Genomic DNA, 24,654 nt, shown 5'->3' with positions numbered 1-24,654 from the left:
AATAGGATGGGATTACTCTATTACAGTTTTTATTGAGGTTCTTCTTTTTATATAGTAACTTGGGATTTAAAGATTTATCATTTGGTGTATGCTTCTTTAAGTTTTAATGTTAATCAGCAATATATTAAATATACTTAATATTTTTACTTCCTATCGGTTTTTCAATGATACCACTAGCGTGGAGATGTCATTACTGATGTGTTTTGTTATTACTATTACATTTCCATATCGTGGTACATGTGCACTTATTTACTAATGAGAATTGATTTATTATGGCAGTTAATGTTTTACTTGGATATACTTCGTTTCATGTATCAAAACAATTTTGAAGAAAAATTCTTGTCAAATATTAATAATATAAACAACTGTTTCATTTTTTAATTAAGGATTTTGCTTTAGTTTTCGATATTTTGAGACTATAAATTTTGATGATGTTTTTACCATATTAGGTGAGATACTCGGTTATATTGATCCTGATATAACCATGAATAACTTAAATGGGGATCAAGGAATTAGTGGTTAATGGTTATTGGTTCGACAACAGCGTAACACCTGTTGTTTTGAACTCGTAATTTATATCAACAAATTAGTAGTTTTAGTCTCAAAATAATAGTTAAAAGCATCATAGTACTAAAATTCAAGTAATTATTTATCAGTGCAAGTAAAGGCAAACGTGTGTGCTTTAAAAAATAGTGATAAAATCATTAAACAGATTGTACCAAGCGGTGTGAAGGTTATAATCGCAGCAATTGATGCAAAACCAAGTGCCAGGCTCAGCAGTGGCGTCAGAGAAGTGCGATGTATGCAATAAAAAAAGTGTCTGATGATGATGAAGGATTATTGTGCGAGAAGTGTTATATTTGGAAACATAGGATATGTACATCACTTTCACAAAAAGCCTACATTCAAGTAGGCAAATCTAAACAACCTTGGTTCTGCGAGCCATGTAAGAAAAAAATAAACAGAAAAAACTTATATCACAACAAAAAAACTACACACTAGCGAACGTAATGGCAAAACTTGATGAGATGGATCAAAAATATAATAATTGGTTTGCTAAGTACCAGGAGCAGATAAAGCTAAATGAAATAATGCAAGCTGAATTAACAAGTATTAAAAAACAGCTGAACAAAACGAGTTAAACAACAACATTATTATAGAGGGAGTTCCCTTTAAGGAGAATGAGAATATGCAACATAATTAAGAAAATAGGAGAAACATTAGATGTACCAATAGGAAATAATGGTCTCACAGTATATCGTTTAGGCAAAGAGCCATCAAAAAACAGCCCAATCAAAGTGTGTTTTGAATATAAAGGAGTAAAAGAGCAAATCTTTAAATCAAAAAAAAGATACGAATTAAATACAACGGACCTAGGCTATACTGAAAACAATAAGATTTATTTAAATCATGACCTAACAAAACAAAATGTTAAACTATTTACAATGGCTAGAGCATTTAAAAAAGATCATGATTATAAGTACCTGTGGATGAGTGATGGAACTATTTTTCTAAGGAAAGAAGATAGATCAAAAGTGATACCAGTCGATTCGGAAATTGCGCTGGAAAACTAATTAGGCCTCTTAAACAATTGAGTGTTTCTTATATGAATATTCAGAGTATTCGTAACAAAGTTGATGATGTGAAGTGTTTCTTACTAGCAAATTCATGTGATGTTCTAGCACTATCTGAGACATGGCTAAATAAGGACGAGGTGTTCTTGTATGACATAGACAATTACACGGCTATACACTCATGCAGAGACGGCAGAGTTGGCGGAACATCACTGTATATAAAAAAACTATAAAGTGCCAGGAAGTAAATAGGTTTAGTACAGAAAAGACTACAAACTGGATCTGCGTAAATATCGGCGAGTCTGACTTAAAATTAAGTGTTGTATATAAACCACCCTCATATAGTAACATCGAGTTCCTAAGAAACTTGGAAACCTTATTCATTTGGTATTAATTAAATTGATTACTCTAAAGAGTATTTTAATTTTTTCTGAAAAAACGACTAAAATCCATTCAGTAGAAGTATAGAAAATTGAATTTTTATTCAAGGAGTGCTTGTAAGAAAGAAATTAATTAGTGTCTTGTTGGTAGGCCAATATCTCCAGTTCTAGTAGTCAAAATTTTACATCTATTCATTTATCATTAATTAAATTGATTACTCTAAAGAGTATTTTAATTTTTTCTAAAGAAACGACTAAAATCCATTCAGAAAAAGTAAAGAAAATTTAATTTTTATTCAAGGAGTGCCTGTAAGAAAGAAAATAATTTGCCTCTTGTTGGTAGGCCAATATCTCAAGTTCTAGTAGTCAAAATTTTGCATCTATTTAATTGTTATTAACTAAATTGTTTACTCTGAAGAGTATTTTAATATTTTCTGAAAAAACGACTAAAATCCATTGAGTAAAAGTAAAGAAAATGGTATTTTTATTGAAGGAGTGCCTGTAAGAAAGAAAATAATTAGTCTCTTGTTGGTACGCCAATATCTCAAGTTCTAGTAGTCCACATTATGCATCTATTTATTTGTTATTAATTAAATTGATTAATCTGAAGATTATTGTAATTTTTTCTGAAAAAACGACTAAAATCCATTCAGTAAAAGTAAAGAAAATGGAATTTTTATTCCAGGAGTGCCTGTAAAACAATTTGTCTCTTATTAGTAGACCAATATCTCAAGTTCTAGTTGCCACCCATATATTTAACCATAGGTCATCATAAAATGCAATATAAAAGGGTCGACAAGAAAAGAGTGCTGGGCTAGCCGGAGATCTCGCGGAGAGTGGTCGTGCAAGTTCTTTAAAACAAAGGAAGTAAATAAAATAAAGCTCAGGGGCGCCAGTGACCAAATTACCCTTAAAACACTCCTATAGAATTTAAGTAAAGGGCCACACAATACTTACTACAAAAACTACTGCATAAAGATCCAAATATCTACGAATTTTAAGTCATGTAAAAGCTCTGCCTCTGGAAATTAGGGTCAAACAAAAGCTTTAAAATCTTTTTTCAAATGACAGGTAAATGTAATTTAAATTTAGGTTGTTAATTATATAACTTTAATTAGGGGACGAACCGTAAGGTTATGAAAATATCGACACTACAAAAGAACGAGCTATTATACCATGGTATCACTTAATAAAGCTTATAAAAAAATACAACGAAGATAAACCCACCTTATTGTGATCACAATTTGGTTTACATTTCTGCCGATATAAAAAAATAAAAAACTGTATTATCACACCTTTTGTGTCGATAAGTAATATTTTAAGCACTACTTTTAAATAAAATAAATACTTACAAAAATTACACTTTTGACACGGTAAGTAAAAATAGGTAAGTTTTCAATTTAGCCTTAATTTAAATTACAAAAAAAATATATATTAATCAATTTGTTTTCAGCATTTAGGCTGCACCAAATTTACAAAAAAAACGACTTATCTGGAACACCACGACAGACCCAAGGAATCGAGGACACCATCAAACAACTGGACATATCTGGAGCTTCATCATACCAAACTAACTTTTATTCAATCTGGAAACTGGAGACCAACGAGGAAGAATAGAACTGCTTTGGGTCTTTCTTTTCACCCTATCCTTCAACCCTAAAATACCCCAGTACCCATGTAACTTTTGTCATAAATTTAAGAATAAATATTTAATTTAAATTTAGAGTACTTATTTAATTATTTAAGTTGTTGTAATAAAATTTTAGAAGTAAGCTATTATGTAATAAAATTATTCTTTAGTGTCAATAAAATGTACAGTTAATATCAAACTTCAAGATGAATAAAGAACTTATTTTTAATATTTTTGGCTTAATATTAATAAAATTATTACAAAAAAATAGGTTTATCTTTTACTTACACAATGGTGGAATTTTTGTGGCTTTTATATATCTTTTTTTTTACACTTCAGAATTCAGCAGTGGGTGAGCAACAGAATTAATAAAATTGTTCTAGCTTTCGACTCCTCCAATAAAAAACGAAGAACGCATACAAATAATGCCAGACTAGGATTCTTTTCAAACGAATATTATTTATACAGGATGGCTGTGAATTAAATAGTAATATACAGTTCGATAATTTTTAATTGTTTGATTAAATAGTTAAGAAACTTTGTTTTTAAAGAATTATATTAATATATTAAATAGTTTAAGCAAAAATCAACCCTCACAAGTCAAGTCAAAATTTTGCATCTATTTATTTGTTAATAATTAAATTGATTACTCTGAAGAGTATTTTAATTTTTTCTAAAGAAACCACTACATTCCATTCAGTAGAAGTAAAGAAAATTGAATTTTTATTCCAGGAGTGCTTGTAAGAAAGAAATTAATTAGTGTCTTGTTGGTAGGCCAATATCTCAGACGCCACTAAAAAGCACCCGATTCCCGCCGGTGATCGTGTATGTTCGAAGAAAAATTCGGTCGTTTGACGTGAATGACAAGAATAACGACACGAATGTTCCCGCTTTTTTTGCGTTTGTTGATTGTTTACTTTTGTAAAAAAGCTCCAACTAATTTGATTAATTATTGCGATTATACTGAACTTGTTTCTTTGTGAAATATTGACCATGTTGTTGCTTATAGTGTTTTAAAATAATACCTGAAAAGCTGTATTAATTCCAATTCACCGATTTTAGCTGTAAAGATGGACGGCCCTACTCAAAACCATCAGAATTAGGACCAAACTATCAACAAAAATATGTGCCACTTATGCAGTAAAATGTTTTCTTCCATTTCAGCTATGAACAAACATATTAAAGTTATTCATAAGCAGCAGCTCCCAGATAACCCAAAGTCATACATTTCTTGTCCCTGATGCATAGAGACTAAGTATTCTTGTGAGACTTATCAAAGACTTGAAGCTCATTTACAGGTAAGTCATGATATCAAAATAGAGTCCTCAACTTTCCATTTTTCCAGCGAAGAAAGATTTGAGGAATGGTTAAGAGAGCATAAAATAAGCACAAACTATGCACTTGTTCACACAAGGAAAATTGAAGACAAGATTGAAAAAGTATATTGTTGCAATCGAAGCGATTTTAGAGGTAATTTGTACCAATTTCAATTGTTCATTATGGTGTGTGAGCAAAGGAAGGGAAGCGATTCTGTTTTAGGTGAACTCCTTGGGGAATGTTCTTCCAATAATATTAAAGCTAGCCATAGTCTAGAAATTGAAACATTTGTTAATGAGAAGATTACTGAAAATCATCAAGTAGCAGTACAACGATTCACAACAAGCAATCAACAAGAGAAATTGAAATTGAAAGTGTATCAAACTTTTTAAGATCTTTAAATGATGAAACTTATGATAAGTAATTTATTTTTTTATAAAATTATATAAGATATATTAACATATACCTTTAAATGTCTAGGTGCATGAGACAACTGACATCAATGATGGAACAGATAAATAAGACAAATACAAGTAAACGATAAATGGACAAACAAGTTTATTTTCCATCAAAGAAGAAGGAGCAGTAAATAAAAATAATTAATTGTATATTTTTTTCTATTTATCAGTATTTTTTTTATATAATAGTAGGTATATTTTTATAGGTTTAAGTATATATGTATGTATATGTGTATTATAATTTTTTATGTAAGTTTTAGGCAAATATTTTAAAAAACATTACCTATCTCATAAGTTTCTTGCAGTTTCTTCTTATGAGTATTAATCGAAACTGCGAATTGTAAATTAGTATTTTGGCATAAAATAATTAAGTTTCTTTTCAAATCAGTCATATACATTATACATGTCTTTGCAGCATTTATAAAATAAAACTTTTAATATATGATACATTTATATAACAGTATAACTAATTAAATCCATTGTGTTTTCACTTACCAAAATTACCTCTCTACCTAGGTATAAAAGTTATTTAAAAAAATAGGTACTTATTTCAAAAAGATTAATAAAATTTATATATTTAAGATTAAAATTAAAGTACAATACTACAATATTTTATAAATTTTGTTTTCCATTTATTTATTTTTTCTAAATATACAATACCCTATTGTTTAAGTTGGGCTTTTCCTTTTGATATGTCCACATATTATAGAGAGAACTTAAAAAAATAATAGTTATTTGTATAACGAAAGGGAGCAAAGTGCATAATTTCCTTAAGTGGGTGAAGTTTGATCTAGCAAAAGCATCCATAGTGAGGAAATGACGCCGCTCCTACAGTACTTCATTTTCTACTTTCATTCTTATTAATAAGCACAATTTAATGTAAAAAATTAATTTTATAAAAAATAATAAGCAAGATATAGTGAAATAAAAAAATTCAATTATGCAGGGAAATAAAATTAAATATTTTCTTATAAGGTAGTAGAAAAATAAATATTTCAAATAACACTTTCTCAAAAATAAACTATAGTAATTTTAAATAATATCTAAAATCAATTAAATCCATGTCCGCCCAAAGAAATTTTTAAAAATATTTATTCAAAAAAAAAAATTAAATTTTCATTCCATTGGATTGCTCAACCAAACTGCATTTTTTTGATACTTACATTAGGGTATTATGTATAAAATTAATAATTTAATTTTCTTGTTTGCATCCTTTATTTATATTTAATTTATTTAAAGAATCAATAATTATTATTATTCCAGAAACGCTATTTTTTATTTTAATTAAATTATTATTCCATTAATTATTATTTACATTAATTATTCTTATTGCCAGAAACTGTTGCTTCTAGCAGCAAACATTGCTCTTTTGTTGGTTGCCCGCCATTCACATAATATTTAAATATCCGAATGGGACAGTCGGGAATCGGGTGCTTTTTAGTGGCGTCTCAATATCTCAAGTTCTAGTAGTTAAAATTTTGCATCTATTTATTTGTTATTAATTAAATTGATTACTCTAAAGAGTATTTTAATTTTTTCTGAAGAAACGACTAAAATCCATTTAGTAAAAGTAAAGAAAATGGAATTTTTATTTCAGGAGTGCCTGTAAGAAAGAAAATAATTAGTCTCTTGTTGGTACGCCAATATCTCAAGTTCTAGTAGTCCAAATTATGCATCTATTTATTTGTTATTAATTAAATTGATTACTCTAAAGAGTATTTAAATTTTTTTTGAAGAAACGACTAAAATCCATTCAGTAAAAGTAAAGAAAATGGAATTTTTATTCAAGGAGTGCCTGTAAGTAAGAAAATAATTTGCCTCTTGTTGGTACACCAATATCTCGACGACTAATGGTCAAAAATTTGCAATTATTGATTTGTCTTCAGTAATCCAAGGTGTGTTTCCTTTTTTGTAACATTTAAGATTAACGTGACGCATGTTTGTAGAATAATGTAATTAAACTATTATTTAAAAACTTAGTTTTATCATTAATAGATTTATATTCACAAATAAGGTGAAAAGGAATAGCTTCCACGTAAAAGGTGAGACAAATTGATATCTTTAAAAGAGGGTAACTTTATACAACATAAATGTTTTATTTATGGCAACCATATTTAAAATTTTATCATGATTGTGTTATTGGTTAAGCGTGTAAATAAAAACAATCGTATACCTTAAAGATACATATGCATCATTTTTACTGTGTAAATATTTAAACAAAATAGCGACGTTATTAAATTTTGTTATTTAAATTATGTTTTATAAATAATTTCAATATATGAAAGGTTTCTATGCGTTTAATTGTATCGCGCTGTATATATATATATTATTATGAAAATGTAAATACGTTAATTTTTCTCCTAGCTTTTGTACTACTTTTATTAGTATTCTGTAGTTAAAGTTGATTCGTAAGGTTTATTTAGGGTTCTACTTATGTTTGGTTTATTATTTTTATTTATAGTGTTTAGTTCTTAAGAGAGCCCCATTTTGGCGCCAATTTAGGTTATATTATTGTAAATCCCTGTAGTCAGTATTCTCCTAAAATGATTGGTCTCTTTCGGCAAAAACAATGAAGATAATTCTAAATATTTCGAAACTGTTCTATCGGGTTTTAAAAAGGACGCGCTTCGTGACCATTAATTCAATTTTTAATTGTTTAGTCAGTTTTTTTACCTTGGAAACAATTAAACGACTGTCAAGGCGAGTTAGGTTAGTGTTTTTGACGTTGACAATAAAAGTGTGTTCCCGAATTTCGTTACAGTATTATACCGGGTAGTAGAGCGACCAGTTCTTATTTCAAATTGTTGGGCTATAGATTTATTTGTATTTAGGCTCTCATTTATCTAATATTTTCCGAAGAAACGACTAAAATCCATTGAATAAAATTAAAGAAAATGGAATTTTTATTCAAGGAGTGCCTGTAAGAAAGAAAATAATTTGCCTCTTGTTGGTACGCCAATATCTCAAGTTCTAGTAGTCCAAATTATGCATCTATTTATTTGTTATTAATTAAATTGATTAATCTGAAGATTATTGTAATTTTTTCTGAAAAAACGACTAAAATCCATTTAGTAAAAGTAAAGAAAATAGAATTTTTATTCAAGGAGTGCCTGTAAGTAAGAAAATAATTTGCCTCTTGTTGGTAGGCCAATATCTCAACAACTAGGTCAAAAAAGTGCAATTATTGTCCAAGGTGTGTTTACTTTTTTGTAACATTTAAGATTAACGTGAAGCATGTTTGTAGAATAATTTAATCAAGCTATTATTTAACAACTTAATTTTATCATTAATAGATTCATATTCACAAATAAGGCGAAAAGGAATAGCTTCCAAGTCACGTTGAAAGTGAGGCAAATTGATATCTTTTAAAGATCTAAAAGAGGGTAATTTTGTACCAGAAAAATCTTTTATTTATGGTAACCATATTTAAAATTTTATCATGATTGTGTTATTGGTTAAGCGTGTAGGTCAGTAATAAACTGCACCAAATTTGAGTAATAAACTTTGATACGCCAATATTAAAATTCCCTAAGCAGGCATTAAATTGGGAAAACGTATTAATTAAAGTATCTCGGAAATCTTCAAAAACATGTTTGCAAGTTAGAAATCTGTTTTTCCAATTTTTTTTAATAAAAATAATCATATACCTTAAAGATACACATGGATCATTTTTGCTGTGTAAATATTTAAACATAATAGCAATGTTTTTGAATTTTGTTCTTTTATACATAATTTCAATACATGAAAGGTTTCTATGTATTTAATTGTATTGCGCTGTATATATACTTTTTTCAATTAAACGTTACGTAATATTAAAGGAGCTTTTAGCACAAAGTATGTATCCTTTTAATATTAAAGGTTTCACATTTCATTATATAATTCCTAAGGAATTCAACAAAAAACTTTTGTTTGATGCTTAGTGTTATATATGAAAATAATTATCAAGCATTTGCCCAGATTGTCCTTAAGGCCACATCACTATGTACTAGTTTTACAGTAACTATTACTGCTTCTTTTAGGCTTAATTTGTATGTCTTAATTCTTACTGAACGACAAATTCTTACCCTGCAAAAGAATCTGTTTCATATAGCACAGTAAAGCCTCGTAAGCGAACTTCAAATGTTCCCGATCTCTCAAGATATTCCTCCTATAGTTATCCAACTTGATGGTCATCATGGCCAAATCTGGAATGCACGTAGTTTGATTGGTCGCTTCCAATATAGCGTTGGCCAATAAACAGGTTAAACCGCTACGTCCTATACCGGAAGAACAATGGACCAATAACGGGTGAGAAATCACTTTTTGCTGTTGAAACAGACTTATAAGCTCCAGGACGTAGCTTAAGAACGGTTCGGGAGACGTTGGAAATAAGCTAAAACATACGATTTAAATAGAATCAAGTTATTCAGTGGTATAACTTACCTTCCAGGCCAAGAAGTGAATTGTAAATGCATCACTGTCCAGGATTCTTTTTTTTCTGGTAGGGTTAGTTGGATCAGTCGCTCGGTCCAGTGGGGTTTTACCACGACGCTTTGCAAGGATAAAACCATGTTTTGATTTAGTATAGTCAGGTTTTGCCCTTTTTCATTTGGCCAGTATATATCACTGCCCATCTGGTTAATAAATGTCACATTAGTAGAAAGAAAAACTTTCTTGAAACTGATTCTTAACAGTACCAAAGTTTTATAGATTAAATTATAATGGAAACAAGTAGTTTTTAGTGAGTGGGTAAATTTATGCTACTAACTATAGGTCATAAAGGAACTTTTATTTTAGGCATTTTTGGTAAACCATAAAACCCTAAAAAAATAAATAATCAAATCTTGAGACCTAGTTCAACAAAAAGCGAATTTCGCAATAGCAATAATCATCAATAAATCAAACTCTAATGACAAAATTAAAAGAGTACAAGAAATCACACAAAGGAATGTTTAAAAGAAGGATATACAATAATTATGTCCAGACTTAAAAAGCTCATAATAGAATATGTACAGGAAAGAAGTTAATGAAGATTTGAAAATAATTCAAGGTTTTGATTATTTATGTATACCAACAAATCGTTTATAAAAGTCTTTTATTTAAATGGGCACCAAAAAAAAACATTAAATATTATTATTCGAATACTTCTCCACATTCCACCACCGGCAACATTTACATTTGGCATTCTGACCTCTATTTCAGCACCCTTCTACTCATTATTCAGCCCTCTAATTTAGCACTTTTTTAGGATTTAGTATTTTAATAATGAATGTAACACTTTTCCTTATTTTATATTTTATTATGTGCCTTTTGATGTTGTAAAATCACCTGTGATAATATATTGAATAAAATTTGAATTTGAATTAGATACAGTAGTGGCCAAAAGTAGATAGACAAAGTATTATTTTCATATAATTGTTTAAAGATCCACAGGTCCCCTAGATTTTAAATTATTGTTATTTGTAAGGCGGTCTATAAAAAATTACCAATAAATTTCAGTTAAATATTTTGCTTGCTATCAGATAAAGCAATAATATAAATATAGCTGGTCAAAAGTAGATAGACAAAAACAATTTTGGAATAATTTTTTTGTCTAGATATTTATAAAATAAAATTAGTATAGTATTGTTTCTCTTTAACTCAAGGTTTAGCGGAATTAGATTCTCTCTTGATTTAAGACAACGCATTATTAATGCATATCGCGCGGGTGATCGTCAAATTGATATTGCTCGTAGATTTGATGTTAAAAGAAAATCTGTTTGGGATTTTATCAAAAGATATAAAAGGACAAGATCATTAGGACCAACACTAAATCTGCTCGACCAAAAAAAATGGACACTAGAGCTGTACGCAAATTAAAACAAATTAGCCAGAATAACCTTTCATGACTTCTCGTCAAATTCAGATAGAATTACAGGCTCTAGGGATATGTAATATGTCCTCAAGGACTGTAAGACGAAGGTTGGTAGAAGAGAATCTATTTGCACAAAGACCAGCAAAAAAACCATTGCTTTAAAAAAAAAAATAGCTTAGCCCGACTGGAATTTTCCCGTCAGCATATACATTGGACAAAGCATGAATGGAAACGTGTTTGCTGGAGCGACGAATCGAAGTTTAATTTGTCTAATTCCGATGGAATTCAATATGTTAGACGTCCTTCTGGCCAGCGTTTGAATACCAAATACACAAAACCCACAGTTAAGCATGGAGGTGGATCAGTGATGGTTTGGGGTTGCTTCTGAGGTTATGGAGTGGGCCCGTTACATCGCATAGCGGGCATAATGGACAGGTTTATGTACAGGGATATTCTCAGAGATGTTATGTTGCCCTATGTCGAAGACAATTTACCATTGAGATTCCAATTCCAGCAAGATAATGACCCGAAGCATTCCTCCAAAATTATGAAGCGATTTTTCGAAGAAGAAAAAATACCAGTTTTAAAATAGCCATCCCAGTCACCCGATCTTAATCCCATCGAAAATTTATAGGAAATTGTAGATCGTGATATTAGGGATACAAACTATTCAAATAAAGGTGAATTATTCGAACGGTTGCAACGGTAGAAACGGTTTGCATTGCAGAAATGGAAAAATATTGGTTTTAAACTCATAGACAATCCTATTGAATCAATGCCACGTAGATGTCAGGCTGTAATAGACAGTAATAATTTAATAATTCATAATATTTTACAAAATACTAATATTGTAGATGGTTTAGTTTGTAATTAAACAAAATAGAGTATTGGTTATTTTTTAAATTTGTCTATCTACTTTTGTCAGTGTGAGACCAATTAAAGAGCAGAATGCTTAAATGCATCCCCATGTATTTAAGAAATTTCTTTAAATACCGTTTAAACAGTAGATTATAAAACAGTAAAATTGTGGTGTCTATATTTACAGTAAGACCCTATTGAATGTGAAGCCTGAAGATGCTTTAGTTTAACCAATAACATGTAAAGCCATTAGGAAATTATTAGGAATTGCAGAATTCATACTGGAATTTGAAACTATGATAAGAATATTGGATTTCTAGTTTTAACAATGTTCAACAGTATAATTTCAGATAAGTTCATTATATAACTAAACATTCAAAAACATTGAATAAATTTATTATTTATAATATAAAGGCAATTTAATTTTTATTTATTAATAATTATTAAATAGTTACATATGAATTACACATTATTTAATTGTACACGAACTTCAAGGGATATATAAATAGTTTTGTCATTGTTGCATTTTTTATTAAAATTCTATATTTTACATTTATAATTACAAAACCTTTTTTTTTGCAGAGAAATTTATTTTTTTTATAATTTTATAGAATTTGAAATTATTTAAGTTTATAAAAAGGGTTTCCTAAAATTCCTTGTTTTTTAGTTTTTTTTAATAATTTTTCTAGAATTCCATTAGAATTAACATATCTAGAAAAAAACAGTTTAAATTCATAATTGAAATTTAACTGTTTCCCCAGAATTCCTTGACTTTTCCTGTTTTTTTAACAGAGTTTCCTAAAGACTTTTGTATAGTCTCTTACTTGGTTATAAAAAAATGCTAAAATTATAAAAATTTATGAATAGATCGTAAAAATAAGTATATTATTTAAGGGAAAACAACTTACAATTTTATTTTTTATATACTAATTACACAAGCATTTAATAGTCTGGAAACCCTTTTATTGTGCATTTACAGTGATTGTGTGATTTTTTTCAGAAAATTGTACTTTGTTATCGTTTAATTTTCTTAATATTGTTTTTTTTAACAAGACTTTTAGGGCCAACTTTCGTGATATTTTTTCACGATTAGTTTACAAAATTATGTTTAACAAATCCTGTTTTATATATACATTTACAAGACTTTTTGTTTCCTTGTAATTCCTTAATTTTTCGTTTAATTTTAGGGTCTTTCTTACGATTTTTCGATTTTTTTTTTAAAGTTTCATAATTTCTAGCAAACTTTTTATTGACTGTCTAAGAATTTTAGTTTTTTACAATAGTGTAGAATTCTAAATTGAAAAAAAAATCGAGATAAAATTTTTTTTTTTACAATTCCTTGACTTTTCCGCTTTTTTTTACGGAATTTCTTAAAAATTTGTTTCTCCTGTAAAGTCGACAGGATAAAAATCTGAGAACATACAAATATATAAACGATAAAAATTGTACCAAAAGCGTGTAATTTTTTAAATTTTTGCAGAAAAATGAGTAGATCGCTCATTCCCTGTTTGAACATCAGATGTATAAGGACTAAATCCACGACAATCAATTACTTTATATCAAACATCAACTTGAAATATATTTTGCAACGAAAAGTGAATTTTTCTTAATGGTCTAGTGGAGTTTTGACTAAATTTGAACCATTTTTGTCGAAGTTATGAACGTTTTTGTACTGAAGGTCCAAAAAAAATAGAAAAAATGTTACCATCATCTTAAACAGTCTGTAAAAAGCTCTAGAGTTAAAGCTTCAACTTTAAATATATTCTTTAATAAAAAGTGAAGTTTTCTTAACGGTTCTGTAAAAGTTTAACTTAATTTGAACAATTTTTGAGGAAGTTATGAACGTTTTTGTACTGAAGGTCCAATAAGATTGACAAAATGTTACCATCATCTTTGACGGCCTATAAAAACTTCTCCAGTAAACCTTTAACTTGAGATATATTTTTTTAATGAAAAGTGAAGTTTTCTTAGTGGTCCGATGAAACTTTGACTAAATTTGAACAATATTTGCCGATGTTATGAACGTTTTTGCTAAAAAAAAAAGATTATTACCTCAGCATCACTCAAAACACAAAAAATCAACTCGACTCGCTGTTCTCGGACCATAGCCCAAAAATCACCGAGGGTGTTTCCTAAGGGAGCCTGCGTCACTATAAATTGAGGTCCGTAAGCTGAAACTTGCTACAAAAAAAAAATAACCTTAATTATTTCATAATTTAAAGGAGACGGACCTACGTTAATAAAGGACGCATTAATATAATCATCTCCGGTGGTTTTCAGTTCAACCCTGGTGTAATCGTAGGGTAAAATATCAGGAAAACGATTTTTCGAGTGATAGCACCTTGCCACCGATATAATTCGCTTTTGGCCGTCCGGTTCTTGACTCTCTTGGATTTCCTTCCATTTGAGGTCTAAGGCAGTGGGTCCGCTTAGCGTGTGACTGGACAAACTCTCGACGTACTTTTCGAATTTATCTACTTCTTGCTTGAACAGGTGTTTCACCTGGAATAAATAAAATAAGTAATCGTGTGGTAACTTTTTGTGTGCAGATAAAATGCATGTCAGCTTCATATAGGCTCGTTTTTACTTATTATCGTGCTTTAATGATTATATCCTTATTATATAAATACAAAAGAATCTCCCCGCGGAAATATTATCTTCTTTTTACTCAAAGTTGTTATTTTTGCATTAGGGCGAGACAGTCCTACCACCAAATACACTAGAGACGTATTTTAACTTAATAATAGAAAAAATGTCTATACTTGGGCCTCCTTCTTTTGCTGAGAATCTTCTACAAGGGGACCGTTGACCCTGTATTGGTTATTTTTTTAAATGAATTCTATACAACTTTTCATGTTGAAAAATCTCATAGTTTTACATTTAGAAGGACTCAGTGATATACTAAAACCAATCAAATAAGTTATCCAGATTATATTGTAGTTTTTCAAAGCCCTGGAATGATTTGACAAAGCAACTTAGCTTCAGATCGTCTGAAAAGTAAAAAGGTAATTGCAGCAGGTAAAACATCATTTATTAACAATTGATACTGAAAAGGATAAACTCAAGATCCTTAAGAAACACCAGTCGGTCTTGAATTACCTTCGATAGAAAACCACCGATTTGAATAATCAGTAGCGCCTGAACTAACTCAGAAGTAAAGTGAGTTTTTAAGTGAAAATTGGCAAAATATCAAATTTCTTGTAAAATATCGTATTGCAATTAAGTTTCGTCTTTCTACGGATATTTTCAAGTCTCTAAGGATTTTTTCAAAAACCAATGGAAAAATTGAGCAAAAGTACCAAGAGTGTCTTTTTACGACCTTTTTTTTTTAACATTTATTGACTTTTTTGTATTAATTTTTCATTCCTTCTTAATTTTTATATTGTTTACTTTCTTTATCACGTTTTTTCCATAAAAAATTTAAATGAAATTATAGGTTCTTGAAAATCCTGAAAAATCGGCAAATGCCTTGCATTCACGTTTCGTCTTTCCAGGTAGGCGACCTCAGGAATTTTTGATCGTCTAAGAATTTTTCAAAAAACAATCGAAAAATTGGGCCAAAAGGCATCAATTACCCTTTAATAAAGTTTTGTGTATTAATTTTTATATTTTTCTTAAGTTTTCCTGTTTAATTTTTGTATTGTTTACTTCTTATATCGCGTTTTTTTATAATAAATTTAATTTAAATTATAGGTTCTTGAAAATGTTAAAAAATATTAAAAAATTGAGTACCAAAAGCGTCCTTTTACGTCAACATTTAATGAATTGTTTTGTATTAATTTTTTATTCCTTCTAAATTTTTCTGTTTAATTTTTGGATTGTTTATTTCCTTTGTCATGGTTTTTCTATTAGTGCTTAATCTATAGTCCTAAACAAATAAAAAAAAATTAATGCAATCACGTCTTTCCAGGAAGGCGTAAAGCGAAGTACCAAAAACGTCTTTTTACGACCATTTTTTTAACATTTAACGAAGTTCTTTGTATTAATTTTTTATTCCTTCTAAATTTTCCTCTTAAATTTTTCCCTTGTTTACTTCCTTTACGACATTTTATTTTCTACTATTTATACTTTTATACTATTACTATACTATCTACTATTTATTATCTTTATACTTTCCAGGAAGGCACCTTCAGGAATATTGTTCCTCTAAGGATTTTTCAAAAAACCTTTGGAATAATTGGGCAAAAATACAAAAAGCGCCTATGCCAGAAAAACGCAGTTTCCAGAATATCTAGAGCGTAATTTAAAAATACGAAAGCACTGCAATGAACCTAATAGTAGAATAAGGTCAATGCACAAAAACTGACTAATTACATGATTTTAATTTTATTAATTGCACGGTTTTCGTTACTTATGGAAATACTTTTTGTTTATTTTAAACCCAAATTACCGCTTAATCTTAAAATTTTCATAACATATGTCAAACAATTGGTCTTGTTTTTTAATTAATTGAATTATATTAAAACCATCATACCTCGGCGTTGTTTAATGGTTTACTGGGTAAAATCCTGACGGTTTCTTGTGGCGGTACCAAGGGTCTCTCCTCTAATTTCTGCGTTACTTGAACGGGTTTAATATCGATAACCGGCTTTTTTTCGGGTTCTTTAACCGCTTCGGGTATTATGTTCGGTTGAGGTGTAAGGGTGGGAATGTTGCTCGATGCTGAGAAGTCAAGACCTAAAATTGAGAAACCATAAAAATTATATAAATTAGTAAATATAATTTATTGCGTTTAAAATTAGACAAATCAATACGGAAATCGTGCTTATCTTATATATAGAAATTCCTCTTCACTCGTTTGCCATTTTTCTTCTCTTATTACACGTTAAATTTCGCTTCTACGATCTTGGAAAACGGTATCAAACAAAACCATTAGTCGATTAACCACAAACAAAATTGTTTGGTTTTTTCAACTTAGTATTGGTTAAAATTAGATTGACTAATTTTATAGGAATATATGATAAACACGTAATTTTATTAGATAAATCTTATGTTAGAAGTTAAAAAAAAAAAGAAAATATTTAAGTGGGTATTAAATATACAAATAAATTATTCAAATGATATGAGGGTAAATAATGATGGGAACAAATAGAACAAAAAATACAAAGTTATTAAAATATGTACAGATTGAATAAATAGCGCACTTTAAATATTATTTGTTCTATGTCATTCGGAAATTGATTCGTCGGTAAAAAGAATACGTATTTTTCAGAATGCGTCAAGAATTGTTAGTATCCGAGGATATCCAAATTCTAGCATTTTTTAAAATTATCCAAGGAGTTAAGTAGTGCTTTCATAAAATAAAAAAATTCCTTCAACTGTTTGGAAAAAGTATGGAACAAAATAACTGTTTATTTATATCTACATACTTTTATCTATCTAGAGGAAATGGCGCTAATTGCATGGAAAATTGTTTTTTATATTAAAAATTATAATTCAAATGCTTAGGAATAAAATTAACTAAATCCCTACAAATCATTAGGTCAAACCAACACCACCGAAATAAAGAAGGCCGCGGGGCTTCGCTGTGACGTCATCACAAGAAGGCAAATGCTTTGCACACGTTTATGAATCTCGGTAGCGATAAGGACGTGTATTTAGGATAATATCGGCCGTTATATTTAAAGTAGAATGTTTTTTAACGAGTATGGGTGTTAAGACTTGTAAAAACCTAATTTAGGCAAATAATTGTGTCTTTATCTGTCTCTGGAATAACCTCATAACCGGTGTATTGCCTCGATAACTTTCGAAGAAGTTAAGATATTAATTTGAAATTTGGTACACATGTTGCATTCCTATAAACTATTAGTTAGGATATCTTTTGAGTAATATCGGTTCTGAAAAAGGGGTAGAAAATAAGGGATGGTTTTTATTCTTTGACAAAAAATATTTGGCTTTGATAAAATAGAAAAAACAATTCATGAGGTATGTAAACAAACTAAATATTAAAAATGAATTATCTTAACATTCATTTCAATAAGGGTAATTGCAAAAATAAGAATTGAAATGAGGGTTGAAATTTAAAAAAAATTATTTGTATCGAGGGTTGTATATAGTATTTGGGGCTCATACTAATATCAAAAATAATACTTAGTATTACTAATTAATTGTAGGTATCACCTATCTTAACTAGTATGTTCATATTTCATCTTTTTTTATTTTTTGTATTTTTTTTAACAGATTTGAAAAAGAAATTAAACTTCAAAAATTCATGTCATAAATTGGCGGGGGTGTTAATTAAGCAAATTTAAGAAGTTTGTGTATCTAATTTCCTTTTACTGCCTTTCCCAAGTCGATAATTTTTTTTGCCACAGTAATTTTTTAAAAGAGTATTTGTAACAGAATTAATAATAATTTTTACATTAGTTTCACTACTATGAATATGACATTTTGGAAAACTGTCTAGAAAATTATTGTTCTTAAGATATTCCAATGTGGTCATTGCTAAAAACTTTTTTTTATTATGAATCACTAGGAAGTCATCTGCAGAGTTTTGTAAAATTTGATTAAAAATAATATATTCATATAAAACAATGTTACTTATATAATCTTTAGGAAATTTAAGACACCCTCTTGTCAAATTTTTAATAAGAGTATGATTATCATCAATTTGAAGGTCATCTTTTAAAGTTAAATTTTCTTTACATATGTCACATTTAGTTTTTTTTAAAAGAATATAGCAACAATACCCTCCTAAATAGGCAATTACTGGCATTTCTTCTTTGACATTCTCGATATCATGTTCGGTTATAGACATAGTAGGACTAAACCAACCTGATTGGTAGTCACTTACACAAGTCGTATTATCGGTATCATTTCCTTCATCATTGTCATAAAATGCATCTATTTTAAGAGGCCCAAAACAAGTGGATTTTAAAGACATTAATGCTTGAATTCTGAGTTTTTTTTTACTTTCATATAGTTGACGAATAGAGATATTATATTGGCCTCCTGCCATTTGCCTGTATTTTCCAAATCTATTTTCAAGTGGATCAGTCTGAAATTTTCCTAATAAAACATATTTCATTATTTTATTTTTCATTATATTATTCATTATTTTATATTTAATTCTTCGAAACAATATGTTATTATCTCTAACATGTCATAAATAGTGTGATGAAGAGCAGTTTTATAATTTATACAATATTTCATTCAGTATTCAATTCAGTATTTTAATTTATACAATATAATATCATTTTGATTATTAACAGATTTTAGCCAATCATTAGGCAGTACCACTGCATTAAAAATAGGTAAAAATTCTTGGAAATTTTAATAAGTTATAGTTTTTTAATAGGCTGAAAATTCATCAATACTGTTTTGAATTGCTAGACACAAATTTTGTTGTTCAATTTCAATTTTCTTTTCATCTCTACTTTTCCTAATAACTGGTATAGACTTTGAAATATATAAGGGACAATTAGGGAACTTTACAGGGATTGTACCTTGTTGAAGTTTGGGATATTTCAATGGAACTTGTAAAGTCTTGCCTGTCTTTTCATCAAACTATGTTGTCACCCAAATTATATTTTCCTTGGCAAAATGTGCGTCACAAACCCTACTATACTGGGTAGGTTTAAAATTGTCTCTAGGAATCATTCTTAGCCACTTTTTACACAGTTCATCATCCTTCGGAAATTGTAACATGTGCCGAGTATGTTCGGCATCGTAATTGCCTTTGCAACCCGGTACACAGCACTTATTAGGCATAATTACGAACGGCAGTCGGATTATACAATATTTAATTTATATAATAACACAATAACACCGAAACCGGCACCGAAACACCTGTTATATTCACCTGTAGAAATACTACAAGTTGTCAACAACAAACACCCTTCCAACGGGATAATGTGTAAAGTGTAAAAGATTCAGCATTGTTGCCACAATGTGGGTATAATAACCACAGATGTCGCGGTCAATAAGTATTACCCCAAATATATTTTCAATGATATTGCGGTTGATTTGGCACCGAGGCTCGGGCAAAGGAACAAGAAATGGGTCGTTCCATTATAAGATTTGAAGGGGGAAGGCGGTAGCGAATTTCTTCGCCTTCTTTGCGTGACGTATTACTTTAGTGACGTCAGAGCACCTCGGCCTTCTTTATTTCGGTGGTGTTGGTCAAACTCGAGTGCTGCAAAATAAAACCCAATGCACCTACGAGCGAACAACGAGAGCAAAAAGGAGGAAAGATACACAGACTGTCGATTTATAAAACAAAATTATTCACATATTAATATGAATATTATATTGCAGCGAAAATTGTATACTGAATACATTTTTCAATTTACTAAATACGCCTTAAAAGATTTATTTAATTTAGCTTGTGGGTAAATTGGTCCAAGGCTGAAGAAAACTACTTGTTCTAGTCAACGTTTCGAATTATATTTCATTTTATCTTCAGGACTCTACGTAATATGTAAATGATAATATGCATGCATGAGTTTCGAGAAGGCAAAACTACCAAAAACACTTAGCTAAATCGCAATTTTCTAACGTTAACTTAAAACAACACATTACAGAGAGGCGACATAATTAAAATATATGATGTGAGCAAACCTATAGACTAGACAATTTAGTACTACCTAAATTTATATTGGTAAATAACTGATACCAAAGTCGGTTATTTACATATTAAATTTAAGCAACTAGAGCTTAGGTTTTCAGTGGCATGTCTAAGGTTATTAGCAGTGAAGTGAAAAAAAATTAATCCATTTCTCTAATATGTTCAATTAGTGCTGTAAGGTGAATAATATTTCTATGTGGGACATCTGTTTTGTATTCTTTAATATGTTCTTGGAGATATCTACCACGTTCTCCTACGTAACTCTTGACACGTTCAAAATGTCATTCAATGTGGTATTAGAAAAATTAACCGTCTAAATATATTAATATTTACAATTTACCAGTGAACACCTGAAGCTTTTCAGCAATGATAAAAGAACATTCCAACCGACATAAACTCAACAAATGCATATACCTTTTTATTAGATCAGGTGGTCCCAAAAATATTGGTAAAAAGTGGAGTAAGAAGAATGATATATTTATACCAACTGAAATGAACTTTCAAAATGTTTGAGGTTATAACCACATATGTATATTAGCAAGTTTGCTTTACTAAATTAAAAATTAAAAAAAGTTGGTGAATTCGAAGGATAAACCACAAAAAGAAAAACCAGTTAATATCGTTGAAAATCAATCCTCTCGGTCTTTTGATGAGAAAGAACTTGATGTTATTTTAATTAAAGCAGAATATTTTAAACGAATGATGATCTTATTGAAACTGGACCATATGAAAAGATTTCTAGGATCTCTTTATCTCAGGTTAGGACGTTAAATGATTGCAAAACTTTCTTTTCTCGTCAGGAAAATCTAAGTTACAACTTTCGAACCCAAAAATTCCAAAATTATATCGTTTACTAATAATCCATATATCTATCCATAAAATATATTTCCAGCAAGACGGCGCTCCTCTTCATTATGTTCTTCCCGTTCGGAAATGGCTAGACGACGAGTTTCCAGATAAATGGATAGGGTGACGGGGGCCTATAGAATGGCCTGCTAGATCTCCTGATATAACGCCGTTAGAATTTTTTCTATGGGGTCATTTGACATCTATTGTATCTATTGTATTGGGGAGTAAACCCCCAACCTGAAAGTTTGGATGAACTTCGTCAACGCATCATCGACAGCTGCCATGATATCCCACAACATGTTTCTTAAAATGTCCGTCAGGAATTTGAGCATCGCCTATATCATTGTTTGGCCAAAAACGGGCAACTTTTTGAATACTTATTGAAATAAAAACTGATATTTTCATGTTTTTGCTTTCTATCTGAACAAATTAAGAAAAACAAACTAATTTTCTCGAAAACGAATCGAGCGATTTGAAAAAATCAAACGTCAAAATAAAAGACTTCGAAAGACTTTTTAAACAAGCTATTACTTGCTATTATTGCCTTGCCATTTAAAATTTTTAAGGGAATGACCCTGTGGGGCAGAGGGTGAAGTAATTTTAGGTTAGAAAGTTGTCCCCCTTGACAAACCATTTGACGTATTTCGGCGTTTTTTTTAAACAATGGTTTTTGATAAATCCGTGGTGGGAAGTTTTCAAATGGACACCCTGTATAAGGCCACTTGTAAGTAGTTTTAGTTTAGTCTTAATCTTCTCCCGAAGATGCTAATATCGTAAGCGAAACACGTGTCGAGAATAAAATAAAAAGTTTCAATTAGTGGTAAAACCGTTTTATAATTTGAGTGTGACACCAAAGGTCACAACCGTAGAACTATAATTTTGACTATTTAAAAAAATTAAATTTGTGATTTTTACTCTTCCTAAGAAAACATGAATTGAAAACAAAAACGTGTTTTATTATAGAAAAAAGGCAAAAGCCCAAAATGTTGAAATGTAAATCAGTGATGATATAATGCATATAATTAAGTTTTTTTTGAAAAATTGAATATTTTCTAATGAATTCACCAATTTGCAAAATGCCAAGCTTTGGTATTACGAATACAATAAAGATTGTATTTAACGTGTAAAAATACAGTAGCTAGATTGTTAAATACTATAGTGGATTCAAAATATGTGTGTCGCAAATAAACAACACAAACAAATTTACGCTTCTAGGGGCTCTTCACTTTTCAAATACTAATCAATTAAAAAAGCTTTCCCCAAAAAATAATGAATATATTTAAATGTTTATAAACACAATAAGGGAACTCATATCACTTCTTACCGGTAAGCAAGTCAATATTCGACTCCTTAGAAGCGGTAGGTTTAACTAAAGGCACGGTGCTATTGGCCACATGTGACGTACTGGTTGGATACGTATACGAATTAGTTGATGTGGTAGAGGCATAATTCGGCTGCGAGTAACCATAAACGCTTCCATACGGATTATAGTTGGAACTTAAGGAGTTCGTTACTGCGGCTGAATAATTCACTGAAAATATCAAAACATTATTAAGCAAACATACTGATTCTAACACAAATTTTATAGAGAGTATAAACAATTAATTAATGCAAAAGAAAAATGAAAAAACTCGAGAACATTTTAGTATATTCGCGAGCAAAATCAACTACAACGTTCTATAGATCATATTTCAGTTATATATATATAAATTATGTTTTTTAATTACCTGTAGATGCCGCCGAGCTAGGAGGAACCCCAGTAGACATATTATAAGAATTACCCGATTCACCCGGTTGTCCTTTGTAAGGGTCTACAGTGGGAGCGGAGTAAGTTGAATAATAACTTGGATTGTAATTGGTGGTAGCGGATGCTACAGACGAAGCATGCTGATTATTATAGTACTGTTGGTTATATTGATTCATTCCGGTCATGTTTGGGGAAGCACCCTGTAACATCAAAGATATAACCAACAAAAAAAAGCATTGCTACCATACTTACATCTACCGGATTGGTATAATTAGGTGCGTATCCCACTGGATAGTAATTTTGGCCCATTTTATTGCTCTGCTGTTGTATTTGCATCGAGTATTCTGCACCTGAATATTGACTAGTAGCTTGATAGGTGGCAGGAGTGGTATTGGTGTTCTGTGATTTACCTAAATAGCAATTCTTTTATAATTATTCAGCATATAATTGCTTTCAACTATATTTTATGTTGTATATCTTCTTTATACAACATAAAGTTGAAAGTATTATATAACAAACATATTTACAATTTGTTGGAAGCATCATGACGGGGTCGCCTCCAACTCTAGGATGCTCCTGATGCCAAGATTTTCTTTCTGTATGCATTTAAAAGCAGCACACGTGTTTTTAAGGGAAATTGGTTAAAAAGGTGTGTTTTGGTAATAAAGATAAAATTACAGTGCTGAAATAAAGATGGCATTTTATAGTATAGCCATAAAAATCCCACTGAGAAATTCAAAAATAATAAATATAGGAATTCCACAAGGCGTGATACTGGGACCAATTTTATTGGTAGTTCATTAGTGTTCCCTACCAAAACTTAATTAGTAGAAAATAGGAGAGTAAAACTAAGTAAACTGTTTTTCCTTTAGAGTGAGATGAGGATTTATAAACAAATACTTAGCATAAGACCTTGAATTGCCCTTTAAAAAAAAAGAATTATCATTTTAAACGTACAATTTTTCTTTTGCACATGATTTTCTTATGTTATGTCCACGTTTTGATCTACTTTTGAGGTCATCTTCAGGACAGTATGATTTTATCGAGATTCCAATTCTGGGATTCGAATCTTGGGCTTTCAACCTATTTGTTAATCATCTTGTAAGCAAAATAACCCTGTAAGTAATTTTTTATGTATTGGAGGTAATTTTCCAGGTATTGGAGGTAATTTTATCCTGCTGTTTAATTTTTTCGTTTTATTCCAGGAATTTAACGTAATTTGAAACCTTTTCCAGGCATTTGAGGTGAATTTTTAATGTCTTTAAGGCACTTTTGGTGTTTAAAGTCATTACTAATATATTCCAGGCTTTTGAAGCCTTATTATTAAGCCTTTTATTTCCTCCATGAATTCAAAGAATTAGTTTTTTATGTTCCAGATGTTGTACTGGAATTTGTACATAATTTTTAACATTTTTCAAGCATTTGTAGTAACATTGAGTTTT

At 29.8% G+C, this 24,654-nt stretch overlaps 1 protein-coding gene across 1 annotated transcript in view; it reads right to left on the bottom strand.

The window, feature by feature from the left end:
- Nucleotides 1-24,654, bottom strand: part of LOC126745520 (tyrosine-protein phosphatase non-receptor type 23) — a 44,894-nt gene that overhangs the window by 455 nt on the left and 19,785 nt on the right. The window contains exons 13-20 of the mRNA XM_050453394.1: nt 23,465-23,622; nt 23,193-23,412; nt 22,790-22,996; nt 16,525-16,727; nt 14,286-14,552; nt 14,103-14,231; nt 9,782-9,972; nt 9,424-9,731 (exon numbers count right to left, since the gene is read on the bottom strand). Of these exons, the coding sequence (XP_050309351.1) occupies nt 9,424-9,731; nt 9,782-9,972; nt 14,103-14,231; nt 14,286-14,552; nt 16,525-16,727; nt 22,790-22,996; nt 23,193-23,412; nt 23,465-23,622 (1,683 nt within the window). The remainder of the gene's footprint in view (nt 1-9,423; nt 9,732-9,781; nt 9,973-14,102; nt 14,232-14,285; nt 14,553-16,524; nt 16,728-22,789; nt 22,997-23,192; nt 23,413-23,464; nt 23,623-24,654) is intronic.

This window comes from Anthonomus grandis, chromosome 16, assembly GCF_022605725.1.
Source record: "Anthonomus grandis grandis chromosome 16, icAntGran1.3, whole genome shotgun sequence".
NCBI lineage: Eukaryota > Metazoa > Arthropoda > Insecta > Coleoptera > Curculionidae > Anthonomus > Anthonomus grandis.
This window is presented reverse-complemented; position numbering and strand designations above follow the sequence as displayed.